The 26,540-nt window shown below is 47.0% G+C and overlaps 2 protein-coding genes across 3 annotated transcripts in view; one reads left to right on the top strand and one right to left on the bottom strand.

The window, feature by feature from the left end:
* Positions 1-470: 470 nt before the first annotated feature.
* On the bottom strand, positions 471-16,210 carry LOC140106694 (gastrula zinc finger protein XlCGF66.1-like). The gene is made up of 5 exons (XM_072131268.1): positions 16,064-16,210; positions 9,735-9,852; positions 5,244-5,408; positions 5,036-5,159; positions 471-3,811 (listed from the first exon to the last, which is right to left on the bottom strand). Coding segments are annotated over exons 1-5 (1,230 nt in total). The 5' UTR covers positions 16,066-16,210; the 3' UTR covers positions 471-2,990.
* Positions 16,211-22,448: 6,238 nt separating this feature from the next.
* LOC140106692 (uncharacterized) overlaps positions 22,449-26,540 on the top strand; it is a 30,520-nt gene continuing 26,428 nt past the window's right edge. Inside the window, exon 1 of one of the 2 annotated variants that reach the window (XM_072131265.1) lies at positions 22,449-22,577. The gene's annotated coding sequence lies outside the window, so the exon portion shown is untranslated. The other variant, XM_072131264.1, reaches the window with a different exon arrangement.

Below are 26,540 nucleotides of genomic sequence, written 5' to 3'. Positions count from 1 at the left end.
CGATCCAGTTCTCCGATGCCGATTCGGGTTCTGCCGGGATTCACTGAGGTCGTGCGCCCGATGTCCACCAGGTGTCGCTGCTGCGCTGAGGTCCGCCGGAGTTCACCTCCTACGTCTCGGTCTATGTGAGTGCTATTCTCGCGACACAATTTTGTTTTTAATTCCGCTGCTTTTCCGAATCCCTCGGGTTTTCCGAGGACCACTCCCCCCAGGTATCTGTCACGTGAAAGCCTGCGCCGATGCCACAATCCGATCACGTGCACCAAAATCCAGGGGCAATTCAGGGCAAATCGTAAAAATCTTCCCTGACAGGCGCTTCTGGGGTGTGAGATTGTTTTGGCAATAATGGCCGTGAAGTATGTATTATGTATACAGGCGGACCCCTACTTAAGGACACCTGACTTACACACAACCCTTAGTTACAGACGGACCCCTGTGACCTCTGGATGTTACTGTAGTCCCCGGCTGCAATGATCGGCTGTAAGGTGTCTGTAATGGAGCTTTATTCATAATCCTTGGTCCAATTACAGCAAAAAAATTTTGAAACTCTGAAATACTCAGACCAGCCCTTCTGGCACCAACAACCATGCCACGTTCACAGGCCACAAATCACCTTTCTTCCCCATACTGATGCTCGGGAGAACTGCAGGAGATTGTCCTGACCATGTCTACATGCCTAAATGCACTGCCGCCATGTGATTGGCTGATTAGAAATGAAGTGTTAACGAGCAGTTGGACAGGTGTACCTAATAAAGTGGCCGGTGAGTGTATATTTCACTGAAGTTTCTGAAAATCCAGGTGTCAGGTTTTCAGACCAATGTTAAAAACGGAGACAAAACTGATCTGATGTCAACGTGCGCAGCACCAATGCAAATGTGAAAAAGCCCAAAGACACAGCCGGTAAAGATCCAGGTCCTGACTATTTGTGACCTTTTGTATGTCCAGTTCTGTGTCTCCTAGAACCAAGCGAAAGCCAAAGAGTAACAATGCCGTTCCATGAGAAGAATCCGCCTGAGCGTAAGCGAAGTATTCGCAAGTCACAGTTATGTAGACGATGTCCCAGAGGAAGGTCTATGAGATGAGATCTGGAGCCTATACAGTCACCTGGTTACAGCCCGGGAATGGTGCGGCTTTGATAAATCGGGTGCACACACGGACTGACCGCACTCACTTTCTCATCCCATACATTAATTTTGATGCAAATGATCTCAACAGGTTGCAAACTCTTCTTTGCAATTTCCTTGAAGGATGTCTACCAGCAGGATGAAGGGCTGTATGCAAATGAGCCTGAGGGGCTCCAGGCTCTACGAACACATATGGCGCCTGGAGCTCCTCAGGCTCATTTGCATACAATCCTTCATCCTGGTGGTACATGCCCTTTAAGCGTCTGTATGTGAGCGAGTGATCTTCATGTCTTTGGTTGGGTGAGGGGTGGTCTGCTCACAGGGAAACTTCCATAGAGTATAATGGGTGATTGGTCACTGAATAATTCTGTATTTTGGGAGGGGCTCCCAAAGGGCATAAATCTCATGAGCTGCAGAAACAAAATACAATTTATTACATTATACACCTTTATACACCGACTCATTTCTCCCGACCTTCCAATCAGACTCATCAGTCATACATGGACTCATCCACTCCGTTCATTAGTCACATGACGAGCTCTGATACTCATGGTGACCGGCAGCCAAGGTGGTTCTGGGTTTTCCGGGACTTGGGTCCTTACAGATAGCAGCAGGACAGCGGTAAGAGGGGGATAGGTATCACCAGGAGGAAGTAAATGTTCTAGACTTTGACGTGGGGCATTTATGAACTTAAAGAACATCTACCGTCAGATTTACGCCTCCTCCGTGTTCATGGCCCCGCCCACCAAACAGCTGACGTTACGATCAGAGGACGGGGCCAGGAGCCATGAACACTAAGGGGGCGTGCATATATTAGCAGGAGGCGGTGCCTAGAGGCTCTCGGGTGACACAGTCCTGGGCGCCTCCGGCTCATTGAAGAACAAAGCCGATGTCCTAGGACTTCCTAAAAGCAAGATCATCCCCTGACAGACGGGACATCTGCCCGCAGTAAGTCTGATGGTAATGTCCTTTACACTTTGTGGAAGATCCCTCTGCTGTAGGTGGATTACACCTCCGATGAATGCCCTAAGCGAGGGAAATTGCGACAAACTCTGCCGTCATGTGACTGGGGACAAGTTGTCTGTTCTCATCTAGATGGAGACAAATCAGAAGACTGGAGGCTACGGAGAACAGGGTCAGCAGAGCGACTCTTATGCCAAGACGCACGGAGGAGATAGTGATGTGCAGAGCAGCCGACATATTACCTTCAGAGGTGTTTCCCATCAATCTAATTGTTTACTAAGTGTAGTGGGCGGCCAATGTGATTTTCAGCCCCAGTTTTAGTCCTTGAAGCTTCCCACTCAGACTCAGGCGTAAAATCTCATGAATTCCCTCATGTCTGAGGATGATACAGAGACCTTCCTAATACACTAACACCACAGTATACAAACCCTATGACTCTATATACTATGATCATGTCTGCACAAACCCCTAAAAAGACCGGTATGATCTTACAGCCAACCAAAGGACTCTGAGAACTGTGAATCTGTGGAATAGCCGAGCTCAAGAGCTGGTCACAGCAGGGAGAGGAGAGAACATCAAGAGGTCTAGATGCCTTTTTACATCAAAATAACATTGCTGGTTACATAACGATATAGAATTGTGTTCCCTTACATCCCTTTCCCTTCCAATCCCTTGTCTGAACTTGCTAGACAAATGTCTTTTTTCAACCGTATTAACTATTTATGTAACATGTCTCATTTCTCTGAGATCATTCTCTTCAGGTTGCAGGGATGGATTAGGACCCAAATTATTGAAGATTAGACCTGCTTGATGTTACAGAACCCACTCTCCATTTATACATTCGGAGCAGAGACTGGGGGTGAGAGAAATCCTAGGATGAGTAATGCTGTAGCGTAGGAATCTCTATCGTCTGTGGATCCTCTGATGTCGGAAAAGGTTTGTTTTGTAGATAAAACATTTACCACATTCTCGACACGACAAGGACCTTTCCTTGCGGTGACCCCTCTGATGGTCCAGGAGGCTACTTTTATACCCAAAGCTTTTGCCGCACTCGGAGCACATGTATGGCCTCTCTCCTGTGTGGCTTCTCAGATGTATGACCATGCTGGAATTCAGTGAAAAGCATTTACCACACTCCGGACAAGAATATGGTTTCTCCCCGGTATGAGTCCGTAGGTGGTTGGTCAAGGCTGTCGGCTGCTTAAAGGATTTGCCACACTCAGGACAGGTGAAGGGCTTCTCGTTGGTGTGAATCCTCCCGTGCATCAGGAGACCAGAGCGGCGAGCAAAACATTTACCGCAGTCTGAACACTGGAATGGCTTCTCCCCCGTGTGGGTTCTCTGGTGGACACAAAGTCTGTACTGATTACTGAACGTCTTTCCACAATAAGGACAAATGACTTGTGGCTTCAGTCCGACAACCTGGTTTCCCATTGGTTCTCCAAAACCATTCTCCAGAGGTAAGTGCGGATTCCCGTTAAGAAGACTGAGCTGAGCTGCAACCTCTAAGGGGTGGGAAGGAAACATGAAGAGGTCTTCTGAAATCCCTTGCTCATGTAAAATGGATTCCTCTTTGATTTGGTAGTCAGACAATCCCCAAGCTCCTCCGATTTCATTCATACTGACACACATCTCAAGAGTGTCACAAGGAGCGTTAAAATCGCTGTCCTTTGAGACGTAGCTGCAGGATAAGTCGGTGCAATTGAAGCCATCGTGTGCCCCACCTGTTCAGAGATGAAGTGACACGACATTATCAGACGTGACTGGTGTGGCTTTATTGTAATAATATAAATGACATAGCGCATGTCCGTGGCCGTGGCTGCTGCATTAATATGTGATTGGTGGGACCCTAAGCCACATCCGATCAGCAGGATAAAGGGTTAACAGCTTCTATGGGATCTCAGACACCAGATCTGCATTAAAGGAAATCTACCCTCAGATTTTTGGAATGGTAGACTGCCATAACTTACTTCCTCATCTTGGCTCTTGGCTTCCCCGTGTAATAATCTATGCACAACCCCCACTTTCAGTATTCTCCTAGTCCAGCCTGATGATCCGCAGACGACCAAGGACATCACCCAACTGTCTGCAAGTCTGATGCATGCGCAATCATACCTGGAAGCGGCTTCATTGTAGCAGGACCGGTATCCAGCCGGCTACACAGGGAAAGTATGATCGTACATGGGCCAGACTTGCAGAGTGGGGGCATGCATACATAATGAGATGGCAGAGCCAGGAGGCGCCCCAGTGATGCAGGTCGGAGTGCCTCCCGCTCATTTGCATATTTGTATAAAATCATTTTTCTACAAAAACGGTGCCCAGTTAGTGCAGTCATCCATTAGTAAATCTGATGGTAGATGATGTCCTAGAATCACAGATGATGAGAGTTTATCTTAACGACTCAACTTTAAAAGAGGTTTCCACATAAAGGACATTCACAGGGAAACTCAAAACCCACAAGACAATTTTCTGAGGAGCTTATTTTACACAGATTTTCTTAAAGTGGTAACATATTTATTTGGGATACGGAATATAACCCCATTCGATGAAATGATTGCATGCTGTGGCTGAAGAACTTGGGACAGGACTCAGCTACCTTCCTATTTTTTATCCATTTAGGCTTTATCACCTGTGGATACATCCATAGGATGGCTCACTATACAGATGCACACATGGCTTAGCAGTGAGTTTATGTGTATGGGTAGATTGAAAATCCTTCCCAATAAAGAAACTCTTATCCAATACGTTGTAATCCAACAACCCTATCCTTATTTAACCCGCCATCTGCTAGGAGGCCCCATTATAGATAAAGACAGGTAACGGGTCACGCGGAAGTCAGCTCCGACATCCATTTAATAAGTAGGGCAGCTTTGAAGACCAAAATAGATGACCATTTGTGGACAGCTTCCCCCAAGCAGTATGAACACTTGCTTAAAACAGGAACTTACCTTGTAAGCTCAATGTCTGGTGGTCCTCCATCAGGACGTGTTTGTAGAGGTCCTTGTGTCCTTCTACATACTCCCACTCCTCCATGGAGAAACAGACGGTGATGTCCTCATATCTTACAGGAACCTGACACACACAATGATACAATCATCATACAGACACATCGTCCCTGTGTTACTGCAATGTCCCAGCGTTCCCTGCAGCGCTCACCTCTCCGCTCAGTAGCTCTATGATTTTGCTGGCGAGCCCCAGGATCTTCTCATCCTTCTTCCTCCCATTGACAGGTGACAACAATGGAGGATCCGTGATGAAACTCATGTTCCTTTTGCACTCAGGTTGTATAATCTCGCTGGCCTTCTTCACCATCGTATACTCCTGCATTATAAAATACAATGTTAAAAACAATCACAAGAGCAGGAGGGGTGCAGAATGAATTTAGGTTCCAGCTACAGACCCTACAATCCTTGTTTCACCAGTATCGGTGTCCATTGTTGGACTGGCCCACCGGAGTACCAGGGGATCCTCCAGTGGGCCCTAGCTGTAGGTCCAGCAGAAAACAGCTCAATTTGGAAGCTTTGGAGTCTTGATGTCAATCAGGAGTGGGGTCCCTGATTAATTTTCTCTGCTGGGCCCAAGAAACGTCAGTCCAACACTGTGGGTGCCCATAGGATGACAAATACCATTGAGAGCTGCGGCAGGGGAGGGTGCAATAAGTTAGCACATAACACAGCCACCCGTATCTCACCACAGTATCTTCACTACAGAGGCTGATCTCCTGACCCACCCGGGGAAAGAAAGGCAAGTATTCTTTTTTATATATTGGAATGCACAGAAATTGGCAAGAGGGGGCGGAAAAATACGAGGGGGATAACATTCTATGAGGAGGGCACAAATCATAAGAGGGAGGGCACGGAAACCGGAGGTGGCAGGACAAGAGCATTTAACTTAAAAGGGACCTAATCCTATTGGGGGCTGATACGCAAAACCCTGGGGGAAGAACAGAAACTGGGGGAAGTTCAGATGTGGCCCGAAAACTATTGTAGAGGGAAGGCACCAATTTATGAGTGATTATTAAACTACTAATTACTGTGAGGTCGGCACCCTGGGCTTATTCTCGAGTCAATAACTTTTATGCAGTAAAGTCAGGTGCCTCGGCTTATATTTGAGCACATACAGTATAATTTTGTGTCCGATTGGCTGGTCCTACTCAGTGACGGAGAAAATAATAATCTGACCATCTTCTGATGCTCTATAATCTGTTTGTGAACACAAGACAAGGGGGCAAATTTACTTACCTGTCCGACGAAGTTCCCCGGAAAGTGCATTGTCCAGCGAGAATGCACAGTGCCGCCATTCACTAAGATCGTGCGCCCGATATCCTGCATGTGTCGCTTCCCCGCTCAGGTCCCGGGAGTTCACCTTCTTCTTCCTGGTGCATGTAAGTGCATTGTCCGTGTATAATGCGCTGTGCGGGGAGTCACTAAGATCCTGCACCCGATATCCTGCATGTGTCCCTTCCCCGCTCAGGTCCCGGGAGTTCACCTTCTTCTTCCTGGTGCATGTAAGTGCATTGTCCATGTATAATGCTCTGTGCGGGGAGTCACTAAGATCCTGCGCCTGATATCCTGCATGTGTCACTTCCCCGCTCAGGTCCCCGGAGTTCACCTTCTTCTTCCTGGTGCATGTAAGTGCATTGTCCGTGTATAATGTGCTGTGCGGGGAGTCACTAAGATTCTGCGCCCGATATCCTGCATGTGTCGCTTCCCCGCTCAGGTCCCTGGAGTTCACCTTCTTCTTCCTGGTGCATGTAAGTGCATTGTCCGTGTATAATGTGCTGTGCGGGGAGTCACTAAGATTCTGCGCCCGATATCCTGCATGTGTCGCTTCCCCGCTCAGGTCCCCGGAGTTCACCTTCTTCTTCCTGGTGCATGTAAGTGCATTGTCCGTGTATAATGTGCTGTGCGGGGAGTCACTAAGATTCTGCGCCCGATATCCTGCATGTGTCGCTTCCCCGCTCAGGTCCCCGGAGTTCACCTTCTTCTTCCTGGTGCATGTAAGTGCATTGCCCGTGTATAATGCGCTGTGCGGGGAGTCACTAAGATCCTGCACCCGATATCCTGCATGTGTCGCTTCCCCGCTCAGGTCCCCGGAGTTCACCTTCTTCTTCCTGGTGCATGTAAGTGCATTGTCCGTGTATAATGCGCTGTGCGGGGAGTCACTAAGATCCTGCACCCGATATTCTGCATGTGTCGCTTCCTCGCTCAGGTCCCCGGAGTTCACCTTCTTCTTCCTGGTGCATGTAAGTGCATTGTCCGTGTATAATGCGCTGAGCGGGGAGTCACTAAGATCCTGCACCCGATATCCTGCATGTGTCACTTCCCCGCTCAGGTCCCTGGAGTTCACCTTCTTCTTCCTGGTGCATGTAAGTGCATTGTCCATGTATAATGCTCTGTGCGGGGAGTCACTAAGATCCTGCGCCTGATATCCTGCATGTGTCACTTCCCCGCTCAGGTCCCCGGAGTTCACCTTCTTCTTCCTGGTGCATGTAAGTGCATTGTCCGTGTATAATGCACTGTGCGGGGAATCACTAAGATCCTGCGCCTGATATCCTGCATGTGTCACTTCCCCGCTCAGGTCCCCGGAGTTCACCTTCCTCTTCCTGGTGCATGTAAGTGCATTGTCTGTGTATAATGCGCTGTGCGGGGAGTCACTAAGATCATGCCCCGATATCCTGCATGTGTCGCTTCCCCGCTCAGGTCCCTGGAGTTCACCTTCTTCGTCCTGGTGCATGTAAGTGCATTGTCCGTGTATAATGTGCTGTGCGGGGCGTCACTAAGATCCTGCACCCGATATCCTGCATGTGTCACTTCCCCGCTCAGGTCCCTGGAGTTCTCCTTCTTCTTCCTGGTGCATGTAAGTGCATTGTCTGTGTATAATGCGCTGTGCGGGGAGTCACTAAGATCCTGCACCCGATATCCTGCATGTGTCACTTCCCCGCTCAGGTCCCTGGAGTTCACCTTCCTCTTCCTGGTGCATGTAAGTGCATTGTCTGTGTATAATACGCTGTGCGGGGAGTCACTAAGATCCTGCACCCGATATCCTGCATGTGTCGCTTCCCCGCTCAGGTCCCCGGAGTTCACCTTCTTCTTCCTGGTGCATGTAAGTGCATTGTCCGTGTATAATGCGCTGTGCGGGGAGTCACTAAGATCCTGCACCCGATATTCTGCATGTGTCGCTTCCTCGCTCAGGTCCCCGGAGTTCACCTTCTTCTTCCTGGTGCATGTAAGTGCATTGTCCGTGTATAATGCGCTGAGCGGGGAGTCACTAAGATCCTGCACCCGATATCCTGCATGTGTCACTTCCCCGCTCAGGTCCCTGGAGTTCACCTTCTTCTTCCTGGTGCATGTAAGTGCATTGTCCGTGTATAATGCGCTGTGTGGGGAGTCACTAAGATCCTGCACCCGATATCCTGCATGTGTCGCTTCCCTGCTCAGGTCCCCGGAGTTCACCTTCTTCTTCCTTGTGCATGTATGTGCATTGTCCGTGTATAATGCGCTGTGCGGGGAGTCACTAAGCTCGTGCTGACCCGTTTGATAGCAGTATTTAAGAGGTTGCCAGCACTGATTGTGTGTGTCAGCTGTTGGTGTTAGCTGCATAGTGCAGTTAATACCCGCTGTATATGGAGCGAGCTCAGCCCCTGAGCCTGGGGTTTAATGGGTTAATCTTATAGGTTGGACTTGATGTTGGACTGTGTCTTTTTCCAACCTTATATGCTATGAGATTGTCAGGTTAGCAGGGGAGGGCGCTGGACCTTCCTCCGATGCTTCTGGTGCTAGCAGCGTTCTCCGACCTCCTGCGCGTCTCTGCGCAGACTCCACCTCTCATCCACTACCAGCAGTCTCTGGCGCGCGCTTCGGGCAGCTGCTGCTAAGACCTTGCGCTGTTTAGGGGTTGTGTTCTGGACTGCTGGGAGTTGTGGTACCTCTGCATGATGTCTGCGATTGTGCCTTGTTGTTCTGCACCATGAGGGGTTGACTCCCAGAAGTTGTCCAGCTCCAATCAGGTTCTGGAGGTGGAGGTTCTGGCTGCATAAATTGCAGCCTCACTAGTCACCTGGGCCAGTGTGTGAGATCCCTTCATCGCTTGCTCCAGGTTTAACTTGCTCTGTGTCTGAATTATTGTGATTGTTGTTTTTGATGTTGACCCTTTTGCTTACTGATTTTGCTCTTGGCGTTCCCTCTCGTTGTGACTTCAGCTAGGTTACTTCTCTTTTGTTTGTCAGTCTATTCGTGTTGTTCCCTTCCCACACTTATCTTGTGTATTCTGAGTCTTCAAGTAGTCGCCCCAGGGTTTAGCGTGGGGGGGCTATAGGAAGGGACAGAGGTTGGGGCGAGCGCAGGGCACACTATCCCCTGTCCTTTGTGTTACCCAACCCTAACAGTGATGTTTTAGTAATCTAAATATAAGTCACGTGACTAATAACCCATCTGACGAATAACATTTCCACACTGCGCCCCTAAAAATGCCACAGTCACTTGTGTTGTAATGTCACCTGGATCACCACACATTGCTCCAAAATACAATAACCCCTTAAAGCAAAACTACCTATTAACTATTCATGACTAAGTATCATTATATAAATGTCATGTGACATAAGTGAACCAATAGTAATACAAATATAGAATTCCTTTGACCCCTCACCTCTCCTGTCAACAAGTAGATGATCTCCAGAGTGACCTGTAATATGGTGGCCCTTACAGGACTCTCTTCACTGTCCATACTCGTGGATGATGACGGATCGTGGTGGAGGTCAGAAAACCTGCAATATATTCCATGAATGTAAATCCCAAGATAAGAAGTCGTACAAAATATCAACAATAAAAGATGATAGTATAGAAAATGATATATATTATAGCGGGAGATGATTGGAGTGTGGATAACATGTATCCTGAGAGGAGGAGATGATGCGAGTAGTTACATTGGAAGGATGTGTATTGATTATACAGACGCAGGGAATGATGGGAGTAAAGATGAGCGAACGCAATGTTCCTGCTCGGCTGCCAGCGAACCAGATGTATTGCCGGCCGAACAGTCAGTCCAGCAATCCAACACCCCGAGCAGCGGCTCACGGCTGTGATTGGCCAGGTGATGATGGCAGTATATATAGTATACAGGGAGGGGATGAGGGCGGTGTGTGTGTATATGTATAGTATAGAGGGAGGGGATGAGGGCTGTGTGTGTATATATATAGTATACAGGGAGGGGATGAGGGCGGTGTGTATATATATAGTATACAGGGAGGGGATGAGGGCAGTGTGTGTATATATATAGTATACAGGGAGGGGATGAGGGTGGTGTGTATATATATAGTATACAGGGAGGGGATGAGGGCGGTGTGTGTATATATATAGTATACAGGGAGGGGATGAGGGCGGTGTGTGTATATATATAGTATACAGGGAGGGGATGAGGGCGGTGTGTATATATAGTATACAGGGAGGAGATGAGGGCGGTGTGTATATATATAGTATACAGGGAGGAGATGAGGGCGGTGTGTATATATATAGTATACAGGGAGGAGATGAGGGCGGTGTGTATATATATATAGTATACAGGGAGGGGATGAGGGCTGTGTGTATATATATAGTATACAGGGAGGGGATGAGGGCGGTGTTTATATATATATAGTATACAGGGAGGGGATGAGGGCGGTGTGTATATATATATAGTATACAGGGAGGGGATGAGGGTGTGTGTGTATATATATATAGTATACAGGGAGGGGATGAGGGCGGTGTGTATATATATAGTATACAGGGAGGGGATGAGGGCGGTGTATATATATAGTATACAGGGAGGGGATGAGGGCGGTGTATATATATAGTATACAGGGAGGGGATGAGGGCGGTGTGTATATATATAGTATACAGTGAGGAGATGAGGGCGGTGTATATATATATATAGTATACAGGGAGGGGATGAGGGCGGTGTGTATATATATAGTATACAGGGAGGGGATGAGGGCGGTGTGTATATATATAGTATACAGGGAGGGGATGAGGGCGGTGTGTATATATATAGTATACAGTGAGGAGATGAGGGCGGTGTATATATATATATAGTATACAGGGAGGGGATGAGGGCGGTGTGTATATATATAGTATACAGGGAGGGGATGAGGGCGGTGTGTATATATATAGTATACAGGGAGGGGATGAGGGCGGTGTGTGTATATATATATATATATAGTATACAGGGAGGAGATGAGGGCGGTGTGTATATATATATATAGTATACAGGGAGGGGATGAGGGCGGTGTGTGTATATATATAGTATACAGGGAGGGGATGAGGGCGGTGTGTGTATATATATATAGTATACAGGGAGGGGATGAGGGCGGTGTGTGTGTATATGTATAGTATACAGGGAGGGGATGAGGGCGGTGTATATATATAGTATACAGGGAGGGGATGAGGGCGGTGTGTGTGTATATATATATATTATACAGGGAGGGGATGAGGGCGGTGTATATATATAGTATACAGGGAGGGGATGAGGGCGGTGTGTGTGTATATATATATATTATACAGGGAGGGGATGAGGGCGGTGTATATATATAGTATACAGGGAGGAGATGAGAGCGGTGTGTATATGTATAGTATACAGGGAGGGGATGAGGGCGGTGTATATATATAGTATACAGGGAGGGGATGAGGGCGGTGTATATATATATAGTATACAGGGAGGGGATGAGGGCGGTGTATATATATAGTATACAGGGAGGGGATGAGGGCAGTGTGTGTATATATATAGTATACAGGGAGGGGATAAGGGCAGTGTGTGTATATATATAGTATACAGGGAGGGGATGAGGGCAGTGTGTGTATATATATAGTATAGAGGGAGGGGATGAGGGCGGTGTGTATATATATATAGTATACAGGGAGGAGATGAGGGCGGTGTGTATATATATATAGTATACAGGGAGGGGATGAGGGTGGTGTGTGTATATATATAGTATACAGTGAGGAGATGAGGGCGGTGTGTATATATATAGTATACAGGGAGGGGATGAGGGCAGTGTGTATATATATATATAGTATACAGGGAGGAGATGAGAGCGGTGTGTATATATATATATAGTATACAGGGAGGGGATGAGGGCAGTGTGTGTATATATATAGTATACAGTGAGGAGATGAGGGCGGTGTGTATATATATATAGTATACAGGGAGGGGATGAGGGCGGTGTGTATATATATAGTATACAGGGAGGGGATGAGGGCGGTGTATATATATAGTATACAGGGAGGGGATGAGGGCGGTGTGTATATATATAGTATACAGGGAGGGGATGAGGGCGGTGTGTATATATATATAGTATACAGGGAGGGGATGAGGGCTGTGTGTATATATATAGTATACAGGGAGGGGATGAGGGCGGTGTGTGTATATATATAGTATACAGGGAGGGGATGAGGGCGGTGTACATATATATAGTATACAGGGAGGGGATGAGGGCGGTGTATATATATATAGTATACAGGGAGGGGATGAGGGCGGTGTGTATATATATAGTATACAGGGAGGGGATGAGGGCGGTGTGTGTATATATATATAGTATACAGGGAGGGGATGAGGGCAGTGTGTGTATATATATAGTATACAGGGAGGGGATGAGGGCGGTGTGTATATATATATATAGTATACAGGGAGGGGATGAGGGCAGTGTGTGTATATATATAGTATACAGGGAGGGGATGAGGGCAGTGTGTGTATATATATATAGTATACAGGGAGGGGATGAGGGCGGTGTGTGTGTATATGTATAGTATACAGGGAGGGGATGAGGGCAGTGTGTATATATATAGTATACAGGGAGGGGATGAGGGCGGTGTGTGTATATATATAGTATACAGGGAGGGGATGAGGGCGGTGTATATATATAGTATACAGGGAGGGGATGAGGGCGGTGTGTGTGTATATATATATATTATACAGGGAGGGGATGAGGGCGGTGTGTATATATATATATAGTATACAGGGAGGGGATGAGGGCGGTGTGTATATATAGTATACAGGGAGGAGATGAGGGCGGTGTGTATATATATAGTATACAGGGAGGGGATGAGGGCTGTGTATATATATATAGTATACAGGGAGGGGATGAGGGCTGTGTATATATATAGTATACAGGGAGGGGATGAGGGCGGTGTATATATATAGTATACAGGGAGGGGATGAGGGCGGTGTGTATATATATATTGTATACAGGGAGGGGATGAGGGCGGTGTGTATATATATATATAGTATACAGGGAGGGGATGAGGGCGGTGTGTATATATATAGTATACAGGGAGGGGATGAGGGCGGTGTGTATATATATTGTATACAGGGAGGGGATGAGGGCGGTGTGTATATATATATATAGTATACAGGGAGGGGATGAGGGCGGTGTGTATATATATAGTATACAGGGAGGGGATGAGGGCGGTGTGTATATATATATATAGTATACAGGGAGGGGATGAGGGCGGTGTGTATATATATATATAGTATACAGGGAGGAGATGAGAGCGGTGTGTATATATATATATATAGTATACAGGGAGGGGATGAGGGCGGTGTGTATATATATAGTATACAGGGAGGAGATGAGAGCGGTGTGTATATATATAGTATACAGGGAGGGGATGAGGGCGGTGTGTGTGTATATATATAGTATACAGGGAGGGGATGAGGGCGGTGTGTGTATATATATAGTATACAGGGAGGAGATGAGGGCGGTGTGTATATATATAGTATACAGGGAGGGGATGAGGGCGGTGTATATATATATAGTATACAGGGAGGGGATGAGGGCTGTGTATATATATATAGTATACAGGGAGGGGATGAGGGCGGTGTATATATATATAGTATACAGGGAGGGGATGAGGGCGGTGTATATATATATAGTATACAGGGAGGGGATGAGGGCGGTGTGTATATATATATAGTATACAGGGAGGGGATGAGGGCGGTGTATATATATATATAGTATACAGGGAGGGGATGAGGGCGGTGTGTGTATATATATAGTATACAGGGAGGGGATGAGGGCGGTGTGTATATATATAGTATACAGGGAGGGGATGAGGGCTGTGTATATATATATAGTATACAGGGAGGGGATGAGGGCTGTGTATATATATAGTATACAGGGAGGAGATGAGGGCGGTGTGTATATATATAGTATACAGGGAGGGGATGAGGGCGGTGTGTATATATATATTGTATACAGGGAGGGGATGAGGGCGGTGTGTATATATATATATAGTATACAGGGAGGGGATGAGGGCGGTGTGTATATATATATATAGTATACAGGGAGGGGATGAGGGCGGTGTGTATATATTTAGTATACAGGGAGGGGATGAGGGCGGTGTGTATATATATTGTATACAGGGAGGGGATGAGGGCGGTGTGTATATATATATATAGTATACAGGGAGGAGATGAGAGCGGTGTGTATATATATATATAGTATACAGGGAGGGGATGAGGGCGGTGTGTATATATTTAGTATACAGGGAGGGGATGAGGGCGGTGTGTATATATATAGTATACAGGGAGGGGATGAGGGCGGTGTGTATATATATATATAGTATACAGGGAGGAGATGAGAGCGGTGTGTATATATATATATAGTATACAGGGAGGGGATGAGGGCGGTGTGTATATATATATATAGTATACAGGGAGGGGATGAGGGCGGTGTGTATATATATATATAGTATACAGGGAGGGGATGAGGGCGGTGTGTATATATATATATAGTATACAGGGAGGGGATGAGGGCGGTGTGTATATATATATATAGTATACAGGGAGGAGATGAGAGCGGTGTGTATATATATATATATAGTATACAGGGAGGGGATGAGGGCGGTGTGTATATATATAGTATACAGGGAGGAGATGAGAGCGGTGTGTATATATATAGTATACAGGGAGGGGATGAGGGCTGTGTATATATATATAGTATACAGGGAGGGGATGAGGGCGGTGTGTATATATATATAGTATACAGGGAGGGGATGAGGGCTGTGTGTATATATATAGTATACAGGGAGGGGATGAGGGCGGTGTGTATATATATAGTATACAGGGAGGGGATGAGGGCGGTGTGTATATATATAGTATACAGGGAGGGGATGAGGGCGGTGTGTATATATATAGTATACAGGGAGGGGATGAGGGCGGTGTGTATATATATATAGTATACAGGGAGGGGATGAGGGCTGTGTGTATATATATAGTATACAGGGAGGGGATGAGGGCTGTGTGTATATATATATAGTATACAGGGAGGAGATGAGGGCGGTGTATATATATATAGTATACAGGGAGGGGATGAGGGCGGTGTGTATATATATATAGTATACAGGGAGGGGATGAGGGCTGTGTATATATATATATAGTATACAGGGAGGGGATGAGGGCGGTGTGTATATATATATATAGTATACAGGGAGGGGATGAGGGCGGTGTGTATATATATATAGTATACAGGGAGGGGATGAGGGCTGTGTGTATATATATAGTATACAGGGAGGGGATGAGGGCGGTGTGTATATATATAGTATACAGGGAGGGGATGAGGGCGGTGTGTGTGTATATGTATAGTATACAGGGAGGGGATGAGGGCGGTGTGTATATATATATAGTATACAGGGAGGGGATGAGGGCTGTGTGTATATATATAGTATACAGGGAGGGGATGAGGGCTGTGTGTATATATATATAGTATACAGGGAGGAGATGAGGGCGGTGTATATATATATAGTATACAGGGAGGGGATGAGGGCGGTGTATATAGTATATAATAGGAGATATATATTGTATATAATAGGGATGATGAATGATGTGACATATAGGATGCTGTTGTCAGTGTATTGGCGGCTCTTGCAGTGTGCGCACGGCATGCTGGGAGTTGTAGTTCTCCGGGTATAAGTGATGCGGGGGATGACGGGAGGAGGAGCACTCACATCCGCTCCGCTGTCCCCAGGTCTCGGTCCTCGTAAAGGATCGCAGTGCCTTGCAGTAGTGCGCATGCGCGGGAGCTGGCCGGAAGTCGCCCGCGGCATCTCGGGAGATGTAGTTCTGCTTGCGGTTTGTCTTGTGAATGCGGCCGTGCTGCGCTCAGGAGTAACGACGTCTGTTCCTACCGTCACCAGAATGAACGCAGTACGAATGCGCTTCCTCATGGGGAATTTGTATATTCATGTCCCAGTCCACTGAAGGCAATGAGGGAGTAGTCGGGGCGGAGGGAGGGAGTTGTGTATTTTTATGTACGAGATTCTGTAATTAAAATAAAATGACCTTTGTTAGGTTTGCAAAGTGGTGGAGCATTGCTGCTGCTTCTCCAAAACTGTGATGCCGCCGCCCCCAGGTTACTTAGAGTGGAATTGTCAACACATGAATCTGTGTCATTGTTATTTATTTATGAACTTTTGATTTGGAGAAAAAAGCGGGAATTTTATTTAAAATTTTTGCCGTTTTCACACATATGGACAGCCAGTAGGTTGTTTATTGGGTCGGATAAATGGCAGAACTAAGGATCCCTGAGGGCGTGGTCACAGGTGGCGTTTACACTGCGCTTCTCTGGAGAGATTTACCTTAACACAATGGGGAACATTCACCTGTCGCGATCCCCGATTCTGACTGTCCGACGAAGATGAAGTCCGGCGCGATTCACCAAGATCGTGCGCCTGATATCCTGCATGTGTCGCTTCCCCGCTCAGGTCCCTGGAGTTCACCTTCTTCTTCCTGGTGCATGTAAGTACATTGTCCGTGTATAATGCTCTGTGCGGGGAGTCACTAAGATCGTGCGTCCGATATCCTGCATGTGTCGCTTCCCCGCTCAGGTCCCTGGAGTTCACCTTCTTCTTCCTGGTGCATGTAAGTGCATTGTCCGTGTATAATGCGCTGTGCGGGGAGTCACTAAGATCCTGCACCCGATATCCTGCATGTGTCACTTCCTCGCTCAGGTCCCCGGAGTTCACCTTCTTCCTGGTGCATGGCGCACAGCCAACAGGAGCCGGGACTGGTGAGCTGCGGGGGCAGAGGAGCATGGGTGAGCCCGCGACCCATATCGCCACTCGGGTTGGAGGACCACCCATAATCTCCCCCCCCCCCCCCTTCGGCCTTCCTCTCTTTCTGGGTTGGTAGAATCTCTGCAGGAGATCTTGGTCCAGGATTTTGTCCTCTGGCTTCCAAGACCTCTCTTCCGGCTTGAACCCCTTCCAGTGAACCAAGAACCGCTTCCCCCTTACCGTCTTCATGTCAAGGATCTCCTCCGTCTCTTGTCGGCCTGGGTTTTGGTTTCGCGGAGATGCCTGAAGTAGAGATTGGCGAGTTTGTTCCTAGACAGAACACCGCTTCTTCCACCACAGGAACATCCAAGGGAACAGACAGAGGAAGGAGTGCGAGGAAGGGCGAGGCTGCTCAGAGTCCAGAGAGTTAAAGGAGAACTCTGCCCATGGCGACTGGACAAATCATCCGGACGAGCAGAGACAAAATGGCGGAGATAGCAGCCCAGAGTCTGGTTGGCCCCCGCCACTGACTGAGGGTGGTAGGCAGTGGAGAAGTCCAAAGCCACTTGCAACTGATTGCACAAGGATCGCCAGGACTTGGACAGAAACTGAACCCCACGGTCAGACACAATGTGCTGAGGAAGACCATGAAGCCAAAGATATGCTGAAAGAACAAGTCGGCAAGACGTGGAGCAGACGGAAGACCTTGAAGGGGAACAAAATGCGACATCTTAGAAAACCGTCCCGTCACCACCCAGATGACAGTATTGCCAGAGGAAGGTCCGTGACAAAGTCCATAGCCACGTGTGACCAACGGCGACTGGGTATCGGCAACGGAAGCAAGAGACCAGTCGGTTTCAGACGGAAGGCTTATTACGGGCACAGGAAGTGCAGGATCCCATGAAGTCCCAAACATCTGTCACCCAGTGCGACATTTTGTAGCGACTAATTCTGGATCGACCTTCGTGTCCAAGGTCACTGAATGTGAGAGGATATGTAGAAAGTGCACCTTGGTATAGTTCCTTTTACCCACAATGCATCAGACCTGCTCCCATGGAGGCTCCTCTGCCCACTCCATATAATGGGAGACTGCTCTTAAAGGGGTTGTCCGATACTTTACAAAAAACAAAGGTTGCCGGGAGGAGCTGCTTAAAAAAAATAAACATGTACTTCCCTCACCGCGCCCTCCGGGTGTCCCGCACTGCTGTCACTCTGGTCCGTGCCCCATGTAAACAAACATGGCCGCAGATTCATCGCTGCTTTCAGCTTCTGGCCGGCCGCGCCCGCCCGTTCCTATTCACAGGATTGTAGATGCAGGACGGATGGTCTGGCCAGAAGCTGAACGCAGCGCTGCGTCTACGGTGGGGTAATAACATGATAGGTTTGTCTGGGAGAACTGGAGTAATAAGATGATGAGTGTGTCTGGGGGGGTTAATAAGATGATGAGTGTGTCTGGGGGGGTTAATAAGATGATGAGTGTGTCTGGGGGGGTTAATAAGATGATGAGTGTGTCGGGGGGGGGGGGTAATAAGATGATGAGTGTGTCTGGGGGGGTAATAAGATGATGAGTGTGTCTGGGGGGGGTAATAAGATGATGAGTGTGTCTGGGGGGGGTAATAAGATGATGAGTGTGTCTGGGGGGTTAATAAGATGATGAGTGTGTCTGGGGGGGTTAATAAGATGATGAGTGTGTCGGGGGGGGGGGTAATAAGATGATGAGTGTGTCTGGGGGGGTAATAAGATGATGAGTGTGTCTGGGGGGGGGGTAATAAGATGATGAGTGTGTCTGGGGGGGGTAATAAGATGATGAGTGTGTCTGGGGGGGGGGGGGTAATAAGATGATAGGTTTGTCTGGGGGGGGTAATAAGATGATGAGTGTGTCTGGGGGGGGTAATAAGATGATGAGTGTGTCTGGGGGGGGGTAATAAGATGATGAGTGTGTCTGGGGGGGTAATAAGATGATGAGTGTGTCTGGGGGGGGGGTAATAAGATGATGAGTGTGTCTGGGGGGGTAATAAGATGATGAGTGTGTCTGGGGGGTTAATAAGATGATGAGTGTGTCTGGGGGGGTAATAAGATGATGAGTGTGTCTGGGGGGGTTAATAAGATGATGAGTGTGTCTGGGGGGGGTAATAAGATGATGAGTGTCTCTGGGGGGGTAATAAGATGATGAGTGTCTCTGGGGGGGGTAATAAGATGATGAGTGTGTCTGGGGGGGGGTAATAAGATGATGAGTGTGTCTGGGGGGGGTAATAAGATGATGAGTGTGTCTGGGGGGGGTAATAAGATGATGAGTGTGTCTGGGGGGGTAATAAGATGATGAGTGTGTCTGGGGGGGTAATAAGATGATGAGTGTGTCTGGGGGGGGTAATAAGATGATGAGTGTGTCGGGGGGGGGGTAATAAGATGATGAGTGTGTCTGGGGGGGGTAATAAGATGATGAGTGTGTCTGGGGGGGGTAATAAGATGATGAGTGTGTCTGGGGGGGGGGGTAATAAGATGAGTGTGTCTGGGGGAGGTTAATAAGATGAGTATGTTGGGGGGTAATAAGATGATGAGTGTGTCTGGGGGGGGTAATAAGATGATGAGTGTGTCTGGGGGGGTAATAAGATGATGAGTGTGTCTGGGGGGGGGGGGTAATAAGATGATGAGTGTGTCTGGGGGGGGTAATAAGATGATGAGTGTGTCTGGGGGGTAATAAGATGATGAGTGTGTCTGGGGGGGGGGTAATAAGATGATGAGTGTGTCTGGGGGGGGTAATAAGATGATGAGTGTGTCTGGGGGGGGGTAATAAGATGATGAGTGTGTCTGGGGGGGGTAATAAGATGATGAGTGTGTCTGGGGGGGGTAATAAGATGATGAGTGTGTCTGGGGGGGTAATAAGATGATGAGTGTGTCTGGGGGGGGGGTAATAAGATGATGAGTGTGTCTGGGGGGGGTTAATAAGATGATGAGTGTGTCTGGGGGGGGGTAATAAGATGATGAGTGTGTCTGGGGGGGGTTAATAAGATGATGAGTGTGTCTGGGGGGGTAATAAGATGATGAGTGTGTCTGGGGGGGGGTAATAAGATGATGAGTATGTATGGGGGGGTAATAAGATGATGAGTGTGTCTGGGGGGGGTAATAAGATGAGTGTGTCTGGGGGAGGTTAATAAGATGAGTATGTTGGGGGGTAATAAGATGAGTGTGTCTGGGGGGGTAATAAGATGATGAGTGTGTCTGGGGGGGGGGTAATAAGATGATGAGTGTGTCTGGGGGGGTAATAAGATGATGAGTGTGTCTGGGGGGGGGGTAATAAGATGATGAGTGTGTCTGGGGGGGGGGATAAGATGATGAGTGTGTCTGGGGGGGGGTAATAAGATGATGAGTGTGTCTGGGGGGGGGGTAATAAGATGATAGGTTTGTCTGGGGGGGGTAATAAGATGATGAGTGTGTCTGGGGGGGGTAATAAGATGATGAGTGTGTCTGGGGGGGGGTAATAAGATGATGAGTGTGTCTGGGGGGGTAATAAGATGATGAGTGTGTCTGGGGGGGGGTAATAAGATGATGAGTGTGTCTGGGGGGGGTAATAAGATGATGAGTGTGTCTGGGGGGGGGGGTTAATAAGATGATGAGTGTGTCTGGGGGGGGTAATAAGATGATGAGTGTGTCTGGGGGGGGTAATAAGATGATGAGTGTGTCTGGGGGGGGTAATAAGATGATGAGTGTGTCTGGGGGGGGGTAATAAGATGATGAGTGTGTCTGGGGGGGGTAATAAGATGATGAGTGTGTCTGGGGGGGGTAATAAGATGATGAGTGTGTCTGGGGGGGGGTAATAAGATGATGAGTGTGTCTGGGGGGGGGGTAATAAGATGATAGGTTTGTCTGGGGGGGGTAATAAGATGATGAGTGTGTCTGGGGGAGGGGTAATAAGATGATGAGTGTGTCTGGGCGGGTAATAAGATGATGAGTGTGTCTGGGGGGGTAATAAGATGATGAGTGTGTCTGGGGGGGGTAATAAGATGATGAGTGTGTCTGGGGGGGGTTAATAAGATGATGAGTGTGTCTGGGGGGGGGTAATAAGATGATGAGTGTGTCTGGGGGGGGGTAATAAGATGATGAGTGTGTCTGGGGGGGTAATAAGATGATGAGTGTGTCTGGGGGGGGTAATAAGATGATGAGTGTGTCTGGGGGGGTAATAAGATGATGAGTGTGTCTGGGGGGGGTAATAAGATGATGAGTGTGTCTGGGGGGGGTAATAAGATGATGAGTGTGTCTGGGGGGGGTAATAAGATGATGAGTGTGTCTGGGGGGGGGGGTAATAAGATGATGAGTATGTATGGGGGGGTAATAAGATGATGAGTGTGTCTGGGGGGGGTAATAAGATGATGAGTGTGTCTGGGGGGGGTAATAAGATGATGAGTGTGTCTGGGGGGGTAATAAGATGATGAGTGTGTCTGGGGGGGGGTAATAAGATGATGAGTGTGTCTGGGGGGGGTTAATAAGATGATGAGTGTGTCTGGGGGGGGGGGGTAATAAGATGATGAGTGTGTCTGGGGGGGGGGGTAATAAGATGATGAGTGTGTCTGGGGGGGTAATAAGATGATGAGTGTGTCTGGGGGGGGGGGGGTAATAAGATGATGAGTGTGTCTGGGGGGGGGGGTAATAAGATGAGTGTGTCTGGGGGAGGTTAATAAGATGAGTATGTTGGGGGGTAATAAGATGATGAGTGTGTCTGGGGGGGGGGGTAATAAGATGATGAGTGTGTCTGGGGGGGGTAATAAGATGATGAGTGTCTGGGGGGGTAATAAGATGATGAGTGTGTCTGGGGGGGGGGTAATAAGATGATGAGTGTGTCTGGGGGGGGTAATAAGATGATGAGTGTGTCTGGGGGGGTAATAAGATGATGAGTGTGTCTGGGGGGGGGGGTAATAAGATGATGAGTGTGTCTGGGGGGGGTAATAAGATGATGAGTGTCTGGGGGGGTAATAAGATGATGAGTGTGTCTGGGGGGGGTAATAAGATGATGAGTGTCTGGGGGAGGGTAATAAGATGAGTATGTTGGGGGGTAATAAGATGAGTGTGTCTGGGGGGGGTACTAAGATGATGAGTGTGTCTGGGGGGGGGTAATAAGATGATGAGTATGTTGGGGGGTAATAAGATGATGAGTATGTTGGGGGGTAATAAGATGATGAGTGTGTCTGGGGGGGGGGTAATAAGATGATGAGTGTGTCTGGGGGGGCAGGGGGTAATAAGATGATGAGTGTGTCTGGGGGGGGGCAGGGGGTACTAAGATGAGTGGGTCTGGGGGGGGGCAGGGGGTAATTAGTCTGGGGGGGGGGGATGTCACATGATCTCCTCTGGTTTCTCTCTGCTGGAGGTGACTTGAATCCCGCTATGACCGGTGAGGAGGCAGCGCATCGCTTCCCGGTACAATGGCCGCTCCCGCCGTTACACGTCAGGCCATAAAGCATCCCCGGTTGCCCAGGTAACCGCCAGGACCGTGAGCGGTACGCAGCGCGCTCACTGTGTGGTCCTTCGCGCATGCGCACTGCCGCCTCCGCGTCTTTCGGGAGGGAGGAGATGGCGGGGACCGGGAGCGGGACCGGGCCGCACTCAGGCAGGTATGTGCGGGTGTGGAGGCCCCGGGACCCTGTCAGTACAATACAAGCCGCGACCTGCGGGGCCTACACCTACACAGAGAGAGGAGACTTACCTGACAGGAGCGGTGCATGCCGGGAGAGACTCCTATATATACACCTATATACATGCAGGGTGTATATATAGGTGTGTGTGTGTATACATGCAGGGTGTATATATATATATAGGTGTGTGTATATACATGCAGGGTCTATATATAGGTGTGTGTATACATGCAGGGTGTGTATATATATATAGGGGTGTGTGTATACATGCAGGGTGTATATATAGGTGTGTATACATGCAGGGTGTGTTTATATATAGGGGTGTGTGTATACATGCAGGGTGTGTATATATAGGTTGTGTGTGTGTGTGTATACATGCAGGGTGTATATATATAGGTGTGTGTGTGTGTATACATGCAGGGTGTATATATAGAGGTGTGTGTGTGTATACATGCAGGGTGTATATATAGGTGTGTGTGTGTATACATGCAGGATGTGTATATATAGGTGTGTGTGTGTGTGTATACATGCAGGATGTGTATATATAGGGGTGTGTGTGTGTGTGTATACATGCAGGATGTGTATATATAGGTGTGTGTGTGTGTGTGTGTGTGTGTATACATGCAGGATGTGTATATATAGGTGTGTGTGTGTGTGTGTATACATGCAGGATGTGTATATATAGGTGTGTGTGTGTGTGTGTATACATGCAGGATGTGTATATATAGGTGTGTGTGTGTGTGTATACATGCAGGATGTGTATATATAGGTGTGTGTGTGTGTGTGTATACATGCAGGATGTGTATATATAGGTGTGTGTGTGTGTGTGTATACATGCAGGATGTGTATATATAGGTGTGTGTGTGTGTATACATGCAGGATGTGTATATATAGGTGTGTGTGTGTGTATACATGCAGGATGTGTATATATAGGTGTGTGTGTGTGTATACATGCAGGATGTGTATATATAGGTGTGTGTGTGTGTATACATGCAGGATGTGTATATATAGGTGTGTGTGTGTATACATGCAGGATGTGTATATATAGGTGTGTGTATGTATACATGCAGGATGTGTATATATAGGTGTGTGTGTGTGTGTGTGTGTGTGTGTGTATACATGCAGGATGTGTATATATAGGTGTGTGTGTGTGTGTATACATGCAGGATGTGTATATATAGGGGTGTGTGTGTGTGTATACATGCAGGATGTGTATATATAGGGGTGTGTGTGTGTGTGTGTATACATGCAGGATGTGTATATATAGGTGTGTGTGTGTGTGTATACATGCAGGATGTGTATATATAGGTGTGTGTGTGTGTGTATACATGCAGGATGTGTATATATAGGTGTGTGTGTGTGTGTATACATGCAGGATGTGTATATATAGGTGTGTGTGTGTGTGTGTGTGTATACATGCAGGATGTGTATATATAGGTGTGTGTGTGTGTGTATACATGCAGGATGTGTATATATAGGTGTGTGTGTGTGTGTATACATGCAGGATGTGTATATATAGGTGTGTGTGTGTGTGTATACATGCAGGATGTGTATATATAGGTGTGTGTGTGTGTGTATACATGCAGGATGTGTATATATAGGTGTGTGTGTGTATACATGCAGGGTGTATATATAGGTGTGTGTGTGTGTGTATACATGCAGGGTGTATATATAGGTGTGTGTGTGTATACATGCAGGGTGTATATATAGGTGTGTGTGTGTGTATACATGCAGGATGTGTATATATAGGTGTGTGTGTGTGTGTGTGTATACATGCAGGATGTGTATATATAGGTGTGTGTGTGTGTATACATGCAGGATGTGTATATATAGGTGTGTGTGTGTGTATACATGCAGGATGTGTATATATAGGTGTGTGTGTGTATACATGCAGGATGTGTATATATAGGTGTGTGTGTGTGTGTGTATACATGCAGGATGTGTATATATAGGTGTGTGTGTGTGTATACATGCAGGATGTGTATATATAGGTGTGTGTGTGTGTGTGTGTGTATACAGGCAGGATGTGTATATATAGGTGTGTGTGTGTGTGTGTGTATACATGCAGGATGTGTATATATAGGTGTGTGTGTGTGTGTGTATACATGCAGGATGTGTATATATAGGTGTGTGTGTGTGTATACATGCAGGGTGTATATATAGGTGTGTGTGTGTATACATGCAGGGTGTATATATAGGTGTGTGTGTGTGTATACATGCAGGGTGTATATATAGGTGTGTGTGTGTGTATACATGCAGGATGTGTATATATAGGTGTGTGTGTGTGTGTGTGTGTATACATGCAGGATGTGTATATATAGGTGTGTGTGTGTGTGTATACATGCAGGATGTGTATATATAGGTGTGTGTGTGTATACATGCAGGATGTGTATATATAGGTGTGTGTGTGTGTATACATGCAGGATGTGTATATATAGGTGTGTGTGTGTATACATGCAGGATGTGTATATATAGGTGTGTGTGTGTGTATACATGCAGGATGTGTATATATAGGTGTGTGTGTGTGTGTGTGTGTGTATACATGCAGGATGTGTATATATAGGTGTGTGTGTGTGTGTGTGTGTGTATACATGCAGGATGTGTATATATAGGTGTGTGTGTGTGTGTATACATGCAGGATGTGTATATATAGGTGTGTGTGTGTGTGTGTGTGTATACATGCAGGATGTGTATATATAGGTGTGTGTGTGTGTGTGTATACATGCAGGATGTGTATATATAGGTGTGTGTGTGTGTGTGTATACATGCAGGATGTGTATATATAGGTGTGTGTGTGTGTATACATGCAGGATGTGTATATATAGGTGTGTGTGTGTGTATACATGCAGGATGTGTATATATAGGTGTGTGTGTGTGTATACATGCAGGATGTGTATATATAGGTGTGTGTGTGTGTATACATGCAGGATGTGTATATATAGGTGTGTGTGTGTGTATACATGCAGGATGTGTATATATAGGTGTGTGTGTGTATACATGCAGGATGTGTATATATAGGTGTGTGTATGTATACATGCAGGATGTGTATATATAGGTGTGTGTGTGTGTGTGTGTGTGTGTGTATACATGCAGGATGTGTATATATAGGTGTGTGTGTGTGTGTATACATGCAGGATGTGTATATATAGGGGTGTGTGTGTGTGTATACATGCAGGATGTGTATATATAGGGGTGTGTGTGTGTGTGTGTATACATGCAGGATGTGTATATATAGGTGTGTGTGTGTGTGTGTGTATACATGCAGGATGTGTATATATAGGTGTGTGTGTGTGTATACATGCAGGATGTGTATATATAGGTGTGTGTGTGTGTGTATACATGCAGGATGTGTATATATAGGTGTGTGTGTGTGTGTGTGTGTATACATGCAGGATGTGTATATATAGGTGTGTGTGTGTGTGTATACATGCAGGATGTGTATATATAGGTGTGTGTGTGTGTGTATACATGCAGGATGTGTATATATAGGTGTGTGTGTGTGTGTATACATGCAGGATGTGTATATATAGGTGTGTGTGTGTATACATGCAGGGTGTATATATAGGTGTGTGTGTGTGTGTATGTATACATGCAGGGTGTATATATAGGTGTGTGTGTGTATACATGCAGGGTGTATATATAGGTGTGTGTGTGTGTGTATACATGCAGGGTGTATATATAGGTGTGTGTGTGTATACATGCAGGGTGTATATATAGGTGTGTGTGTGTGTGTGTATACATGCAGGGTGTATATATAGGTGTGTGTGTGTGTATACATGCAGGATGTGTATATATAGGTGTGTGTG

This window comes from Engystomops pustulosus, chromosome 11, assembly GCF_040894005.1.
Source record: "Engystomops pustulosus chromosome 11, aEngPut4.maternal, whole genome shotgun sequence".
Lineage (NCBI taxonomy): Eukaryota > Metazoa > Chordata > Amphibia > Anura > Leptodactylidae > Engystomops > Engystomops pustulosus.
The sequence above is the reverse complement of the archived record's forward strand: the minus strand, read 5'-3'. Positions and strand labels throughout refer to the sequence as shown.

What these genes read in the sequence shown, in the direction of transcription:
- LOC140106694 (XM_072131268.1), bottom strand. An exon ending in TCTACTTGTTGACAGGAGAG is followed by an intron (nt 5,409 to 9,734) that starts GTGAGGGGTCAA and finishes TTTATAATGCAG; the next exon opens with GAGTATACGATGGTGAAGAA. An exon ending in TAGAGCTACTGAGCGGAGAG is followed by an intron (nt 5,160 to 5,243) that starts GTGAGCGCTGCA and finishes TGTGTGTGTCAG; the next exon opens with GTTCCTGTAAGATATGAGGA.